The sequence below is a fragment of the Mauremys mutica genome, chromosome 2, assembly GCF_020497125.1.
Source record: "Mauremys mutica isolate MM-2020 ecotype Southern chromosome 2, ASM2049712v1, whole genome shotgun sequence".
NCBI classification, from domain to species: domain Eukaryota; kingdom Metazoa; phylum Chordata; order Testudines; family Geoemydidae; genus Mauremys; species Mauremys mutica.
In genome coordinates this window covers 283047519-283065959 of record NC_059073.1, presented here as the reverse complement: position 1 = coordinate 283065959, position 18441 = coordinate 283047519, and the positions used below count along the sequence as shown (strand labels likewise).

The 18441-nt window shown below is 44.3% G+C and overlaps 1 protein-coding gene across 1 annotated transcript in view; it reads right to left on the bottom strand.

The window, feature by feature from the left end:
• Nucleotides 1-18441, bottom strand: part of WDR48 (WD repeat domain 48) — a 57285-nt gene that overhangs the window by 18823 nt on the left and 20021 nt on the right. The window contains exons 6-10 of the mRNA XM_045006134.1: nucleotides 9140-9228; nucleotides 8716-8817; nucleotides 7086-7310; nucleotides 1640-1714; nucleotides 2-104 (exon numbers count right to left, since the gene is read on the bottom strand). Of these exons, the coding sequence (XP_044862069.1) occupies nucleotides 2-104; nucleotides 1640-1714; nucleotides 7086-7310; nucleotides 8716-8817; nucleotides 9140-9228 (594 nt within the window). The remainder of the gene's footprint in view (nucleotide 1; nucleotides 105-1639; nucleotides 1715-7085; nucleotides 7311-8715; nucleotides 8818-9139; nucleotides 9229-18441) is intronic.

Genomic DNA, 18441 nt, shown 5'->3' with positions numbered 1-18441 from the left:
CCTTTGATAACTTGGTCAGGCTGTGTACAAAGAGGGGTTATAGGATTAGTACAGTCATTGTCATAGTCCCCAGAAGCTCTAAAATTATGAATTCCCTTCAAAGTCTAAAAGAAGAGACAAAAGCATGACAGTAATAATTTGCAGAGATCATTAAAATCTACGAACCCAGCTAGCCACGGTGAGTGAGGTAATGTTTTATTGGACCAACTTCTGTCAGTGAAAGAGACAAGCTTTTGTGCTAACTCAAAAGCCTGTCTCTCACCTCATACAAGTCCACTCAATCCTACTTCTTGTTCAGCCAATCGCTAAGACAAACAAGTTTGTTTACATTTATAGGAGACAATACTGCTCGCTTCTTCTTTATAATGTCACCTAAAAGTAAGAACAGGTGTTCACATGGCACTGTTGTAACCGGCGTTGCAAGGTATTTACATGCCAGATATTCTAAACATTCGTATGCCCATTCGTGCTTCAACTTGTAGGCACTAAGTTTTATACTGATTTGTTTTTTAATCCATATGTGACGTAGTGGGGATTTTCCATTATGTTGTATGTGAGCCTATGCGAGTCTTACTGTTTTGCATGAAAGCGGTGCGTGCCTCAGTTTCCCTGTGTACTGCACCAATGTCTAGGTGGTGGGAATAAGGGTGTGTGACTTTTGTGGGGCAACTCCAGCTGCCTGAATGGATGCTCTGGTCGCCCCTTCATAACCTGAGACCCAGGAGGGGGATGAGACCAGGTGACTCTTGGCCCGGGAAACGAGACAAAGGCTGGAGGAGGAGCAATGGGTAGGGATCAGGCAGCTGGAAGTGAGTCAATCTCAGCTGGCTTGGGGCACAGTGGGAGGACCAGAGCACAGGCTCTGGGCTCCCCTCCCCCGCAAGATGGACTTGGATGAAAGTCACTGATTTCTGTGCTAGCAAGTTCTGTTCTACGCTGTGTTCCTGTCGACTAATAAACCTTCTGTTTTACTGGCTGGCTGAGAGTCACGTCTGACTGCAGAGTTGGGGTGCAGGGCCCTCTGGCTTCCCCAGGAGCCCCACCCGGGCAGACTCGCTGTGGGAAGTGCATGATGTGGAAGGGGATGCTGAATTCCCCCAGGTCAGACCCAGGAAGGTCAAAGCTGTGTGAGCTTCTTGCCCTGGAGACAGTATGCTCAGAGAGAGGAGGCGGCATGTTCCTCCAGAGTCCTGACTGGCTTCATATGGAGTAGTTCCAAAGCATCGCCCCGATGACTCCATGACAGCAGTTATGTAAAAATAAATTCTACATTTGTAATTTGCACTTTCACGATAGAGAGTGCACTATACGATAGAAGTGAATTGAAAAATACTATATCTTTTATTTTTACAGTGCAAATATCTGTAATAAAAATATAAAGTGAGCACTGTACACTTTGTATGCTGTGTTGTAACTGAAATCAATATATTTAAAAATGTAGAAAAAACAAAAATATTTATAATAAATTTTAATTGGTATTCTATTATTATTTAACTATGAGATTAAAACTGAGATTAGTTGCGACTTTTTTTAAATTGTGAGACTGTGATTTAAAAAAAAAAATTATTTGACAGCCCTACACTAAACTCATACTGAACTTAAATATTAGCCATATAATGGACAAAAGAAAATCACTCACCCACTTATTCACAGAAGATTTAGTTGTTGCAACCCAAAGAGCTGGAGGAGGATCAGCTGATCTATCAAGTTCCATCTGAATAATTAAACCACAGAACACTTTTAAATAACCCAAGTTTCACTTTTTCCTTTTCAAGAATTTTTTGCTTTCGAGTGACCTCCATTCATTGCCAGATGTGCTCCAGAAACAGTACTACCTTCAAGCTTACTGAAGAAATACAAGTTTCAATACAGTAAATAGCTAATTGTAATTTTTAACTTTATTGGTGATTTTAAATTTCATTACAAACAATAAAAACTATTTTAAATCTCTAAAAACATTTTAGATGTGACTAGAAATTGTGTAGTTTAAATAAATATTGAATATGTTTAAGTTGTTTTTAGCTAATCAGCTGTGGTTTAAAATGTTTCAAAACGACAGTATTTTTATACATTATCTAAGATTTTAGTATTTGACTGGATGATCATTTTTAAAAAGATACACTTAAAGCTCAGTACTACTAAATATGTAGAATTTCAGAAAATTAGATTCACTTGCTGGTTTACTATAGTAGTAGTGATCCATCCTAGTTAAGGATCATAGAACATTTCTATTCTAGCCCTATGTGTGATCACAATTTTTTAAATTTCATTTTCAGTTGAAATTGTCCAGGTTTTGACCCCTTTAAAAACTAAACTTTAGATATGCACAGTACATTTTGAATGTTTCTTTTGCTAAGCCAGTAAAGCATGCAGCTAAGGAAGACCAGATTGCTCATGCATTTTAGCTGTGCATTAGAATATACACCATTTGGGGTTCTAGCTGTTCCAGTGGTACATAGCCAAATAGTGATCAGCTATGACATTCTCCTTCCCTCATCTTTTTTCCTTGTTTTTAAAAATAAGACCTTAGATTTTTGTATGCAATTTCCTAAATTAAGAGAATGTTATTGTTGCAAAATTAGATACTCCAAAGCCCTATACAACCTTAACTCTGCTCTCCCTTGTGAGTTATGCATCACAGTACAATCTAGTTACATGATCATATACTATTTCTCAAATACAATATACATTTTTTTCTTCAGACTTAGAAACACTGCTGTAAATTTTTGTCATTCCCCCCTCCCCTTGAATACCTACATTACCAGGTACATGGATACACCCAGAGTGCATAGCTTTTTTGTGTGGAAAGCATTTACGGAAAAACACGGGTAAGTTTATCTACTCCTGAGGGAATTCTGCACCAAAGAAATAAAAATTCTGCATATAATATTTTAAAACTCTGCAAATTTTGTCAAAAAATGTGGAGGCTCCAGCATGGCACTGGGGAGCACAGGTCACTGGCTTTACAGAAGTGGGAGATCATTGTGTAGTTCCCGCCCTGGGACACAGACTCAGCGGTGAGGCTGCATCCAACTCTGACATAGCACAAGGACCAAACCTGAACCAGAAACACCCCAGGGCCTTGCCCGTCAGTGCCTAGTGCATCAGGTGTGAACAAGCAGAATCCAAGTGTAGAGGGGCTTAGTGTGGGGGGATCCAGGTATGGGTCAAGAGGGTTCTGTGTGGGTCAATCTGGGTGCAGGAGGCTCAGTGGGGGGGGGATCCGGGTGCGGGGGGGGGGAGAGGGCGGGATCTGGATGCACAGGGGCTTGTTGGGGGAAGGGGGGGATTCTGGATGCAACGGTAATGGGAGGTTGCAGGGAGGGTCCAGGTGAAGGTGGTTGGGGCTCAGCGGGGGGGCAGGGGGAGTGAGAAGGATCTGGGTGTGTGGGGGGATAGAGCTCAGCAGGTGGGTCTGGGTGTGGGGAGTTCAGTGCAGGTCCCGATGTTGGGGGAGTGGGGCTCAGTGAGGTGGGGATCCAGGTGTAGTTGGTTGGGTCTTGGTGTGGCAGGGATCTGGGTGCAGGTGGCTCATCGGGGTGGTCCAGATGCAGGGGGAGTGGGGCTCATAGGGGTGGTGGTGTTTTGAGGGGGTGGGTATGAGGGGTCTGAATGCATGGGGGTTGGGAGGATGGGGAAGCAGCTCCCTGTACAGGGATCCCTCCCTCTGAAGCTGAGGAGCGATGGGTGCAGGAAGCTGCGGGAAGGAGGGGAGTTTGCAGAAGGAAGGCATTCAGCAAGCAAACAAAAAAACAACAACCCCACATCCCTTGTATCTGTGGATGGGTCCAGGAGGATTCCCCCATCCCAGATGTGTCTATGACTAATGCCCTGGAAGGTTACAAGGTCATGAACTGTATCTCTTTTTGCATATTATCAGGATGCAGCTAATAGTTCAGTAGCTCAAGGACATGAGTGGAATTAGGACTTTCTTGCTAAATGGATGCTTCGCAGGGGAGTAAGCTCATCTGAGCCAATGATGTGGCAGTCTCCTCTCAAGTCTGGTAAGTGGCTTCACATACGTACAGGCAGATATATAGCCTAATAACGAGAGAGAAGTCTGTACCATCATAGCTGGCTGCGATTTCACATTGTTCAGGAATGACTAAAGGGAGAGGAATCTGTCTTCTGGCAAGTAAGCCCTTGCAGTTGTGGACTCTATCCTGGTCCACAATTTATTCTATTGTTTGAGACAAAGAATTCATTTCTCGGAGCCCTCATCTTTTAGAATCCCCTTGGTGGACCTGTTTTTTTTCCCCTTAGACCTGCAGATAACACAAGAGAACCTTATGTTGGTTGCACATAAAAATGTTTGAAGCCCTCAAACGAGACTCGATAGAGCTTTTCTACTCACTTTGAAGTAGGAGAAAGGGAGACTGCAGCATGCAACAGTCCCTTTGCTGAGTCCAATATAGTCTCATTGATTGGAAGGACAATTCACAGAATCTTAGATTATTGAGGTTAGAAGGGACCTCAAGAGATCTTGTCAGCACCCAGGAAATGAGGTAATTGAACAGTCTGTGCTTGTTCTTTGGAATCACCATTGTCTCAACATCCAAAGTTTCAGCTATCCTCCAAAACAGATCTTGACCAGCCCTAAAGTTACTGATGACCAGGTGACAGCCTCATTTGGGGAACAGAAGGATTCGTTAGATGGGGAAGGCGATTGGAGAGTGTTCTAAACCACATCTGCTCCATCACAGGGAGGTTCTTCCGGTTCTGGTGCAAAATTCCTGGCTACTAATGCGGATGGTGACTGAGACCTCCTGTTTTCTGGTACACTAATGGAGCTCTACTCTGGGACCTATGGGAGGGTGGGCCCCAATACCGACAGCAGGCCCCAATGGTAAATTGTACACTTATTGGCCAAACTGTCTCCCGAAACTTCTCTGTGGCTGATGGCTTGCTTCCAATCCTTAATGTTGAAAAGTATTTGGAAGACTTGCCTTTGGAGGAACGCTCCAAGTCTTCCTTATGGGTGGAGCCCACTGTGCATTGAGCTGTGCTTGTGCTCAGTGTAGATACATCATTTGGTGTCTGAAGTGGATGGCACAGTGCTAGTGGCATCATCAGCCTGGACTGCCTTAGCGCCAAGTGCATTGGCATCAACCCCAGGGCAAAGAGATTTGGCCCCTATGGGCTTCTTCTCCCTGCTGGCATCAGAGGTATGGTGCCCAGGGGCACTTGCCATAGCTAGCTTCCTCAACTCCAGCTTGGAGGATGTCTCTTCTCCAGGATTGGCCATGACCTTTGGATATGTCCTTCTCTGAGACAGAAAAGACATCACACGGTGGCCTAGATTTATATCCTGTGGCTTTACAGGATGCCATACTGGTGGTTGGTGTGAACTACTTCACCCTGCTGTGAAGTAGCGTATAGAGGGCCTCCCTATCCCTTTTTCTTTGGAACATTCAATGAGAAATAAGAAAAAAAATAAGGGTGAAGAAGAATTTCTTCACAAGAGTTTTGAGAATGAAGCTTTAAAAACTACAGTGGGTTTGATACTATTCAAGTTCTGTCTTGCTGCCACAGGCAGTAAGAGGGAACTGAGGCAGGATTGCCACTGCTCTGCCCTTTATGCCCTTGGATAGAAGCACACTGAGGAATAAGGTGCATGCACAGCACCCAAGGACACTACTACTCAAACAATTCGGAGCTTGTGTCCATGACACACATACACACCTACAGTGGGATCCACAGACATACATTCAAATAAGAATTTAATTTAGTGAACATTGGTTGTTTTACATATATTCTTACATAGTTACATTTGCAGCTGTTCTGTTATATAACATGCCACAGATTAAGTATAACTATGTTTTACACTTTTCATATGAGTGAGTTATGGATTGTCTAGACAGAGGTTCTCAAACTGTGGTCCGCAAGCTCCATTCAGGTGGTCTGTGACAGTTCCCTCTAAGGTGCGCACCTGGGAAGCTGCACACGAGAGAATGAAGGGCCACCCACTTCACTAGTGGACCCTGGAGAAGACGCACACATAAGGTGAGGTGGTGGCCTTGAAGGGAATATGGGGTAGCTGGGAGGGTGCAGTGGGGTGAGAAGAGGGGGTGGGGGGAATTTGGGACATGCAGGGCCGTAGTGGCCAGAGAAAGAGGCAACTTTTCCTAGTTTCAGGGCTGCAGCTGCCGGGGAGAGATGGCCCTCCTTCCCAGCCTCAGCTCTGTGCTGCTGTGGAGGGGGAGAGACCCCCCACTCCTTCCAGGCCCGAGCTTGGAGGCTGCTACGGTGAGGGAGAGACCCCCCCTCCTTCCCAGCACCAAGGGGGCTGCCGCAGCGGGGGAGAGAGGGCACATTCATCGCATTCGAAAGGTGAGACTACTGATATTAAAATACGAGTTGTGTGCTTTTATTTGTAGAACAAACGTTTATTACTTTTTTTTTTTTTTTAATATAGCGCTTTTATCCAAAGCATTTTACAATAGTTAGCTAATGGTACAAACAACATTTGGAAAGATCATTAAGTGGCCTGCTGAAACCCTCAGCAATTTTCAAGTGGTCCGTGGAAAAAAAAAAAGTTTGAGAACCACTGGTCTAGAATACTGAACAGCATACAAAGCTACCAGTTGTTACCCACATCTGATATTGTAGGAAAAAAACATCCAATTAGTGTATTTGAGAAATAGCATGTAACCAACACTGTACCTAAAGGCTGTTGAAATACATACACACCAAGTGGGAGAGCCAAGTTTGTTTCCAAACACATGAGTACTTAACCACTGAATTTAACTCTTTCCATAATTCTTAATGGAAATAATTCTCAGAGCAACTCACTCCCTAATGCAAGGATCTGAAAAGTCCTTTTCAGAGAATGAAAATCTGCAAATCGTCATTAGATTCAAAATTTTACCAGGGATCAAAATACTCTCTTCAGGACTAGTAATTAGAAAATTTTACTGGCCCTAAGAACAAATGCAATGGTCCAAAGGGTTTCCAGCTTTGTTATGTTATAAGATGGTGTACCTTAAACAGCAAGGTCATTCCATTTACCATCTTGCATTTTAGGAGGTACCAAAAGCTCTTATGGAAGATCAAACTTGTAGCAATCTTTTAAGTAAATCAATTACCTTAAGAACTGGTGCCTTTTCTTCACAGATGAGCACACGGATATCAGGATTTCGTAAATCTGTGCAATAAATCTTTCTGTCTCTTCCTCCTGAATAAACATGAGTGAAGGGTTCATTGACCTGCAGAGCCCAAACACCTTCATCATGGACTCGATATGTGGCTATACATCTCTGCTGGCCAAGGGACCACAGACGAATAGTTCCATCAGAGCTGCCTGAAAGACACTGAGCAACAAACATTGTATTTAAACTTAAACTATACCAGTAAGTACCTGGAAAAAAGTGACTGTTTAAAAAAAAACCCAAAACCAGTTCTTGTATGGAGGCTCTAGAAATCTTACATTCATATTTTTCCATTAAGACTGTGTTAAACTGAGAATTGCAAAGTCAAAATTCTGGTCACATTTTTCTTTACCTGATGCATATATTGTACATTAAACCAAGAGAGACTGAGATAATATTCCCATATATTCTCGATCATAAGGTGGTTTGTTTATAAGCCGACACCCTCCCCCCCCCCCCGATGGATAAGTAAAATAGGAAAATGTTTATGACCCATTCATAAGCCGACCCTATAATTCAGGGGTCAGCAAACTTTGACTCCTGGGCTATCAGGATAAGCAGCTGGCAGGCCGAGATGGTTTGTTTACCTCGAGTGTCCGCAGGTACAGAGGTAAACTTAAGTAAATGAAGTGTCCTGGCCCACCAGCTGCTTACCCTGACAGGCCGGGACAGCAACTGGTGGGGAAATTGGGGGTCAAAGGAGTAACCCCTGTGACCACCCCCCACATGATCCCACCCCTAGCCTGGGACCCCCACACTCTCCCCATCCCATCCCTTCCCACCTTAGCTGGGGTGGGCCCAGGGAGGATGTCTCTGGCCTGGCTGGACCTGCTCCAGCAGGCTGGGCGGGCGCAGCCACAGCCTGCTTCAGGGGCCGGACCGGGCAGCGCGGCCGCAGCATGCTCCAGCGGGCCAGGCCAGGCGGCACTGCCACAGCCTGCCAGCCCCAGAGATGTAGCTGCTTCGGAGGCTGGGGGGAGAGCAGCGCGGCCAGAAGCAGAGAGACTCTGGCCCCACCTCTTCTCTTCTGGCAGTGCTGCCTCTCTTTGTCCCCTCTGTTGGGGGGAGGTGCTGTGTCCCACCTCTCCCTCTCTATACGAGTTCATAAGCTGACCCCCTTCTCTGATGCTTCCCTTTTATACTAAAAAAATTCGGCTTATGAATGAGTATATACGGTAATTGTTTTATTCCCTCCTCCAAATCTCCCTCTCCCAAACACGAACTAACCTATATATTAGTTTACAAGTAAAATAAAGGATAAAATATTCAGATTTGAAATCACAAATTCATTTCTTTAACAATATACTTATGTCAATTCTCTTAGCTACAGGTCACAACTATGCTTCAAAAGTAAAGCGAAAAGTTAGATTATTAATTTAGTTTAAAATATTTATATTAGAGCACTCACTTTTAAACCAACTTATTTTAAGTTTTATTTAAAAGACTTTCTATATTCTACATAGAAAAGGTGGAAAAACTGTTCTGTACTGAAAAAGTAACAATTTTTATAGCTCTTTAAAGAAAAACCTTAGTGAAAGATATTTGTGCTTCAAATGAAAACCCATACCTGTGTGCCATCTCTGTTCAACAACAAAGCTTTTACGTTATCTGTGTGCCCTTTAAGTTTCATCAGCTTTGCACAAGTCCTTGGATCCCATACCCTTAAAACCTGTCAAAGCAGATAAGATAATTACATATGTTGTTCTTTTCACACTGGCATTGCCTACATATGAAGAGATCTTTGAAGTAACTCCCATTCTTCAAATAAGTGATTCTTCCAAAAGTTAAAAAATATATATATTGATACTTTTGCAAGATACCTATATTTTACTAAACTCACAAACACCTAACATGTTATCTGCTATCAGGAATATTTGCAGCAAAAGGATATTTATTTCAGAGTCAATTCAGAATTAGATTAGAACTCAGTGCCTAAAAAAAATTATCAATCATTTTACTAAGGTTGAAAGAGTCTACCAGATCCTGCTTACCTTTTCAGTGGACCCCGATACAATTACTGTTCCCATTTGATTCATTGCAAGGCTGTAAATGGAATCTTTGTTCCCACTTAGGGAAGAAGCTATTGCAAAATAAGATAACAGTATTAATGCTTTGCTTTCTCCATTTGTCAAAAACTAAACACTTTCCATACACTTGAAAATGCTACACTTAAGAGCCAACTGCAGGTATTGATTCAGTATGATGGTCCTATGTGGAAAGACAGCAGTGGACCCACCCAAGTATCTAGAATTACTTTTAATAGAAAAAGAATATGGATAACATTGCTAGAAAAAGCCTTCTCAATTCCTGATTTGCAGTTCTGTAAAAGAATCACTATAATCATGGTACCACTGCAACACCACTGATTGGCATTAGGATCATTAGAGTGCTGTCTGCAGCTTCTTCTCTGACACTCTATGTTAATTCCACTGTAAGAGAGGGATTTATAAGAGACTGAAATACACTGGGTTTGTGTTGCAAACACAGACTATAACATTTTGCATATGGAAATTCCATCCCACCACTTTTAAAATTGTATTTTATAGATTAAGGAACCTTTTCCTTAGTCCTGTGGAGCAGACATAGCACTTTTAGGTTAGGGATGTGTGCACCTGGGAAGTTGTAGTGTGGGGTGGGGATGTGTGTGTCAGAGAACTTGCTGTTTCTCCAAATTGTAGGGGTGTGTGTAGAAGAAGGCTGTAAGGATCCCATCATCAGTGCAGGCGTTCCATTCCCCAATACTGGAGGAGCAGGGACACAAAACATCAGAGGAGTTCACAGTCAACCATCCCTCAAACTTACGGCTTGGCTACACTTGCAAGTTGCAGCGCTGGTAGAGGCTTTCCAGCGCTGCAATTAGTAACCGTCCACACCTGCAAGGCACATCCAGCGCTGCAACTCCCTGGCTGCAGCACTGGCTGTACACCTGGTCAGGTTGGGGTGTAGAGACTGCAGCGCTGGTGATCCAGCGCTGCTCATCAAGTGTGGACACACACCAGCGCTTTTATTGGCCTCCAGGGAATAAGGAGATATCCCAGAATGCTTTTAACTAAATTACTCTCTTTGTTTTGTTATGCAGCCTCTCTTTGTTTTGTTGTGAACTCCGATCGGAGCTCCTTGAACTGCTTATCTAAGGGCTTGGCTACACTTACAAATTTGCAGCGCTGCAGCAGGGTGTGAAATCACACCCTCTCCAGCGCTGCAAATTGCGGCGCTGCAAAGCACCAGTGTGGTCAAAGCCCCAGCGCTGTCCGTTATTCCCCACAGAGAGGTGGAGTACGGACAGCGCTGGGAGAGCTCTCTCCCAGCGCTGGCGCTTTGACTACACTTAGCGCTTCAAAGCGCTGCCGCAGCAGCGCTTTGAAGCGTAAGTGTAGCCAAAGCCTAAAAAAACAAACACTGATCACAGCAAACAGGAGCTATCTGTACCTGGCTGTGAACGATCAAATGAGAGGCAGGGAGTGAATGTTTGCTTGACAGAGAAACAGCGTTGGATGCAGGCTGTTTGCAATTAAGACTAAGGGTTCGCGAACATTTTGTGATTTTTCAATCCAGGAAGCTAACACACAGTGTTGGCTCCAAAAATCCACTCTCTCTATCTTCCCCGCTCCCTGTCACAGTACACCACCCTCCACCCCCCTCTTTTGAAAAGCACGTTGTTGCCACTTGAATGCTGGGATAGCTGCCCATAATGCAGCACTCCCAACAGCACTGCAAATGCTGCAAATGTGGCCATACACCAGCGCTGGTAGCTGTGAGTGTGGCCACACACCAGCGCTGTTCCTGCACAGCTGCATGACCAGCGCTGTAACTCCCAGCGCTGCAACTTTCAAGTGTAGCCAAGCCCATAGCTAAGGCATAGGCATGACTAGAATGGTGGTAATGGTACTGACAGCAATTATCATTGTCTTTATTGCAACAAAAAGGCATTGTAGATATTTCTGTACAGTACATAAATTCTCCACCAGGTTTTTAACACATGGCTCACCATGCAGCAGCATAAAGTTTGTCTAGCTGAAAAACTTGTGGCTTCATTTCAGTATCCTCTTAATCTGGTATTGTTATTTGAAGTGTATCATAGAATCATAGAATTCAAGATCAGAAGGGACCATTATGATCATCTAGTCTGACCTCCTGCAAGATGCAGGCCACATAAGCCGATCTACCCACTCCTTTAGCAAGCGACCCCTGCCCCATGCTTCGGAGGAAGGCGAAAAACCTCCAGGGCCACTGCCAATCTGCCCTGGAGGAAAATTCCTTCCCGACCCCAAATATGGCGGTCAGCTGAACCCCGAGCATGCGGGCAAGACTCTCCAGCCATACCCTCTGGAAAAAAGGTTAAGAATATCATATCATTGATCCATTGTACTATTTACCAGTGTGGCACTTAATTGACCTATTGACTAAGCCCGTTATCCTATCATACCATCTCCTCCATAAACTTATCTAGCTTAATCTTAAAGTCATGGAGGTCCTTCGCCCCTACTGTTTCCCTCGGTAGGCTGTTCCAGTATTGCACTCCCCTGATGGTTAAAAACCTTCGTCTAATTTCCAGCCTAAATTTCCTGACTGATAATTTATATCCGTTCGTCCTCGTGTCTACATTAGCACTAAGCTGAAATAATTCCTCTCCTTCCCTAGTATTTATCCCTCTGATATATTTAAAGAGTGCAATCATATCTCCCCTTATCCTTCTTTTGGTTAAGGAAAACAAACCGAGCTCCTCAAGTCTCCTTTCATACGACAGGCCTTCCATTCCTCGGATCATTCTAGTGGCCCTTCTTTGTACCCGTTCCAGTTTTAACTCCTGTGCCGCTGCTCGCAGCTGTGCCGCTGCCTGGCTGGGCGGCCGCTTTTATAGGCCCCTCCTAGCCTGGCTCCACCCCCTAATCAGGGCTCAGCCAATCCAGGCTCGGCTGCCCCTTCAGCAGTCTGCCCCTCCGGGCCTCTACTGAGAGAGACAAACACTACACACAAACAGACGCAAAGACACTCACCTGCTCCTCCAATGGGAACTCCCACTCAAACTCCCCTGTTAGCAGCCCTGTTTGCTGCCTCCTGTGCCGCTGCTCGCAGCTGTAACCTTTCATGCAAAGCCTTTTTTGTCATTTATAATCAAGATGCTTTGGCTCAGACTCTTATTGCAGAACCAATGGAAGATCAACAAACAGGACCAAACCCCTCAAATGAGATTTGCCAACGCAGTCATTTCCAAGTTTATGTTAGATGAAAACTGGTCTTACTCTAAGTCTAGTCTATACATATGGAGCAGATATTTTTCTCTTTGATATTAAAAACCCCATGTTCTCCCAGCTTTGTATGTAATCCATAATATAGGTCAGGGGTTCTCACAACAAAATTTTTGGTGGTCTCAGAGTGCTCTTGGTGGTGGCCGCTCTGACAATTTCCCCTAAAATATTCAACTAACTTTAGGAAAAACAGATAAATATGCACATAAACATATCCAAATCATTGTAATTTATTTATGTAGAGCTTTTTTTTTTTTGCAGACTCAATGATAAAAATAATGTACAGTTGTTTCTCTTCTTTACTGGACCTAAACAGAACAGGCACACAAATACTTTGCACATTCTCATCTTTTTTTGTTGTTGCTTCTTTTGCTTTTTAGGTTGCTTTAATAAAAAAAAAACTTGCTAAGCTAATAAGTCTGCTTTTGCGAAAAGCAATATTTGTATGTTTGTTAATATCACTTTTCACAGCAGACTTACTAGCTAGCTGGGAGGCTGTGAAATGTGATATTAACATACATACAAATATCAATTGTCACAGCAGACTTACTCAGCCCTGTCGAGCCAGGAGACAAATTAAGCCCTGGATGGGGAGGCAGGCAGGGAGAGCCAAGGAGGTGGATGGGGCTCCAGGAAGGCAGCAGGGACCAGGGATGATACGGGGGGTGGTGAGCCGAGGGCTGGCATCCACAGCTGGAGCCTGAAGCCCCACGACTGGAGCTTGCTGCCCGTCCCTCCAGGGCTGAAGCCCGAGGCCAGAGCCTCACCGCACCCAGGAAGATGGGGAATTCACTGGCTGCCTGCTTCTCTGACCTTTGTGGCTACAGAGGAGGGCAGGAGCCGACCCCTGCTGGTGGCTCTTGGGGAGGGGCCACTGTTTTCACCTCTTCCTCCCGCCAGTCATTGCTCATGAGGCTGTGGCAGCAAGAAAAGCCCCTGCTGGCCGCATTTGAGAAACACTGAGTAGATATACCACATATGTATAGCAAAACATGCCTGATTTCGCTGAACTTTGCATACATATATTTATATTATAGGATATTAGGAAATTACTGTTCTGTTTGCTCAGCAGCCATGATCATATTGTGGTAGGATATTACCAGTCCAAAAAAAAATTCTTCCAGTTTCATAATATGCAGCATTTGATTAACATACAACATTAACAAGTGAGCAAAGGGGAACAGATATTGTGTGTCTTCACTGTAAAGCATCCAAAAGTACAAATCTTACCAGAAACAGAAATTTCACACCTTCCCTCTTGAAGGTGGCCTTCAGAAGTAAACACTTTTCCCTCTGAATTAGAGTGCCTACATCTAGAAAGACTGAGGGATACACCCTTTTAACAAGGGTTTGTCTACTGTCAGGCTCCTTATACTGTTTCCTTTCAGTCTGGTAAGAAATTAAGGGTCAAATTCTGCCCACATTTACATTTATAAAACCTAGGGCTTGGCTACACTTACAAATTTGCAGCGCTGCAGCAGGGTGTGAAAACACACCCTCTCCAGCGCTGCAAATTGCGGCGCTGCAAAGCGTCAGTGTGGTCAAAGCCCCAGCGCTGGGAGCGTGGCTCCCAGCGCTGTCCGTTATTCCCCACAGGGAGGTGGAGTACGGACAGCGCTGGGAGAGCTCTCTCCCAGCGCTGGCGCTTTGACTACACTTAGCGCTTCAAAGCGCTGCCGCGGCAGCGCTTTGAAGTGAAAGTGTAGCCAAAGCCCTAGTGAAGTCTGTAGAGTTAGGCAGGAGGAGAGGGCACAATTTAGCTCTACATCTAGCCCATGTTTCAAAGGGCCTCTGAGGCATACAGTGTGTGTTTCTCTAGCCCATTAGGAACATTAGTTACTGAACAAACAAGTGCTTAAGAAGAGTGAAAAAAACAGAGCTTTTTTTCTTTTGGGAATCTTTAGTGATTCAACTCCACAGGCACACATTTGTTTCTACTGCCTTTGAGACAGTCTCTCTACCTTCTTTAATCTCAGGTCAAAAAATGGCCCTCAAATTATTTTTAATCAATGTTCATTTGCTTCAGCTTGTCCCAATATCACTATAGAAGTTTCTAATAAGGCCATCTTCACTTGACCTACAATGTTTTCCTATGAGACAGCTAGTAAATCTCTAAGCTCCTATTGAATCCATACCCATTAGGCTAGAAAATGACCTATCCATGATTGTCAGCAAAGATTACTTGGAAATAGAAACTCCCAACTACTTCAACAATAACCAAGTTTCAGAAGGAATTACTGGAGTAAACCATCAAAAACAAAAGCAAGAGACCATTGCCAGACATTTGGGGAAGACGACAAAATATCCACCTGCAACACCAAGAACTGTATACATTCTGTCTTTAAAAAACTTAATGTTCCTGCAAACTGTTTATATGTTCTGTTACATTACATTCATTCCAAGCACACAATCTTTAAAACAGGGCTTGAAAACAATCCACCCACCAGTGATTAGTGAGATACTCTTCTCTAGCCGGAGCCTGAGCCATAAATTTCTGCAGAATATTAGCTTTCATTTTTAAAAAAAAGTGTTTCTACCCCTCATGGTAACCTAACCTTCCAATGTGAACTAAATGTAAACCAAAATGACATAGTCTTCCTGATTCTACTTTATCAAGCAGTGCAGGACTAAACTTAACGAAACAGGTCATTTTCATTGCTGTTACTCAGAACCCTAGGGCAACAATGTAGGAGAGACCCACCCATCTTCTCAGCAGCTAGAATGCTCTAGAGGGAGGAAAAAGAGAAAGTTTCTCTCTTAGCCGCTTTATTTTTTATTGCAGGGGTAATGCTTTGCAGTGCTTCATGTAAGGCATCCGCTAAACAGAGGCTGATACTAAACACCAACTCACAAAAAAAAGGATCTACAAAAACGAGCAGTCCTGGGGCACCTTAAAGACTAACAGATTTATTTGGGCATATGCTTTTGTGGGTAAAAAACCCACTTCTTCAGCTGCATGGAGTAAAAATTACAGATGCAGGCATAAATATACTGACACATGAATAATAGAATATCAGATCATCTAGTCCAACCCCTCTCCTCAAAGCAGGACCAATCCTGTCCGGGGGGCATTGGCTGGCATCTATCACATTAATAGATGTGCAGCACATCTACTAATGTGACAGATGCAATCATGTGCCAGCAATGCCCCTCTGCCATGTACACTGGCCAAACCGGACAGTCTCTATGTAAAAGAATAAATGGACACAAACCAGACATCAGGAATGGTAACATACAAAAGCCAGTAGGAGAACAGTTAAATCCCCTGGACATTCTATAACAGATTTAAAAGTAGCCATTCTTCAACAAAAAAACTTCAAAAACAGACTTCAAAGGGAAACTGCAGAGCTACAATTCATTTGCAAATTTAACACCATTAATTTGGGCTTGAATAGGGACTTGGAGTGGCTGGCTCACTACAAAAGCAATTTTCCCTTCTCTTGGTATTGACACCTCCTCATCAATTATTGGGAATGGACCACATCTACCCTGATTGAATTAGCCCTGTCAACATTGGTTCTCCACTTGTAAGGTAATCTCCCTTCTCTTCATGTGTCAGTATATTTATGCCTGCATCTGTAATTTTCACTCCATGCATCTGAAGAAGTGTTTTTTTTACCAACAAAAGCTTATGCCCAAATAAATCTGTTAGTCTTTAAGGTGCCTCGTTGTTTTTGTGGATAAAGACTCACACAGCTACCTCTCTGATAAATAAAAGGATCTGCTGACAATGCTTTTCCCAGTAGCTGGGGTTAACTGGGATTCACCAGGGCATTGCTCCTAGACCTTAGTGTTCACTCCCACCTTATCCCGCCCTCTCCTTTTGTATCTATATCTGCCTATAGCTGTAGACTATATAGCTTTAGTCCTTCCATTAGTAGGCATTAGGTAGATTTATCAAGCTCTTCTTTAAAAGATTAATTGTATTCATTTCTGCTTTGGCCTAAATACAGAAGATGGGAAGTACAATATGCAGAAAAAGCACTAAACTAATATCCTATGGGAAAAATACTACAATGTATTAATTGAGAAGCTAAGAGCTTTTGAAGCTAAAGCTCTATTCGGTATCGATGAAATAAAGGCTCATTACATTATGTTCAAAGGGTACGTCTACACTACGGGATTATTCCGAATTTACATAAACCGGTTTAGCAAAACAGATTGTATAAAATCGAGTGTGCGCGGCCACACTAAACACATTAAATCGGTGGTGTGCGTCCACGGTCCGAGGCTAGCGTCGATTTCTGGAGCATTGCACTGTGGGTAGCTATTCCGTAGCTATCCCATAGTTCCCGCAGCCTCCCCCGCCCCTTGGAATTTCCGGGTTGAGATCCCAGTGCCTGATGGGGCAAAAATCATTGTCGCGGGTGGTTCTGGGTAAATGTCGTCAGTCACTCCTTCCGCTGGGAAAGCAACGGCAGACAAGCATTTCGTGCCTTTTTTCCCTGGATTGCTCTGGCAGATGCCATAGTATGGCAATCATGGAGCCTGTTTTGCCTTTTGTGACTGTCACCGTATGTGTACTAGATGCCGCTCACAGAGGCGATTCAGCAGCGCTACACAGCAGCATGCTTTTGCTTTTGCATGATAGCAGAGATGGTTACCAGCCATATTGCACCATCTACCATACCATAAATTGGTAATAAGATGATCGTGGCTACCAGTGAGATCAGCCAGGGGCGCAAAAGGCAAAATTGGGAATGACTCCCTTAGTCAATCCCTCCTTTTTGGTATCTAGAAATAGAATCAGTCCTGCCTAGAATATGGGCAAGTGTACTAGAGAACCACTGTATCATAGAACCAGAGAGCACAACTGCTCTGTGTCAGATCCTGCAGAAATTATGAGCTGTATGCTATTCACAGGGGGTGCTCCTGCAACAACCCCACCTGTTCATTCTGTTCTTCCCCCAGCCTTCCTGGGCTACCATAGCATTGTCCCCCCACTTGTGTGATGACACAGTGACTTGTTAGTGAGAAATGAGTGGAAGGCAGCCTCCAGCTGCTATGATAGTCCAGACAGGACATTAAGCAGTGTGTAGGAGAGAAGCCCAGCATCCCACTGTTAGTCCAGGGGCAACTGAATCTTTTCTTTACACATGAAGGGTGGGGGCTGATAGAGCTCAGCCCCCTGTTGCTATGATGAAGACGGTTACCAGCCATATTGCACCATCTACCAGGAAAAATTAGGGGCAGGCACCCTTGATCAACCTAACTGATGCTAGTTGGCATGGTTACCAGCCCTTTTGCACTGCCCCATGTGCCAATAGGCTGATGATGACGATGGATATCAGTCTTATTGCACCATCAGCCACCCATGGCAGGGTAGGGGGGGGAGCAAGGATGTTGGTGTTGAGTGCTGCAGCATCGTGTCTATCTGCAGCATTCAGTAAAGATAGGGTGACATGTAAAAGAGTCAAGAGAGGATTGTTTTCCCTTTCACTTCTGGGGGTGGGTGGGGGGGTGCGTAAATTGCCGAGCTATGCCCTGACCCACCGCGGACACTGTTTTTGACCCTAGAAGCATTTGGAGCTCAGCCAAGAATGCAAATGCTTTTCGGAGACTGCAGGCACTGTGGGATAGCTTGAGTCCTCCAGTCCCCGCTCCAGTCCCCCCTCCATGAGCGTCCATTTGATTCTCTGGCTTTCCGTTACGCCTGTCACGCAGCAGTGCGCTGAGTCCCTGCTATGGCGTCTGTCTGGAGATTTTTTAAAAATGATTTTGAATTTCGTCTTCTGTAACAGAGCGCTGATAGAACAGATTTGCCTGCCCTTACAGCAATCACATCCGCATGGTCCATGCTGGAGCTCTTTCTTTATTTTGATTTTTAACTGCATCACCACACGTGCTGATCGGAGCTCCACGCTGGGCAAACAGGAAATATTCAAAAGTTCGTGGGGCTTTTCCTGTCTACCTGGCCACTGCATCCGAGTTCAGATTGCTGTCCAGAGCGGTCAGTGGTGCACTGTGGGATACCACCCGGAGGCCAATACCGTCGATCTGCGGCCACACTAACCCTAATCCGATATGGTAATATCGATACTAGC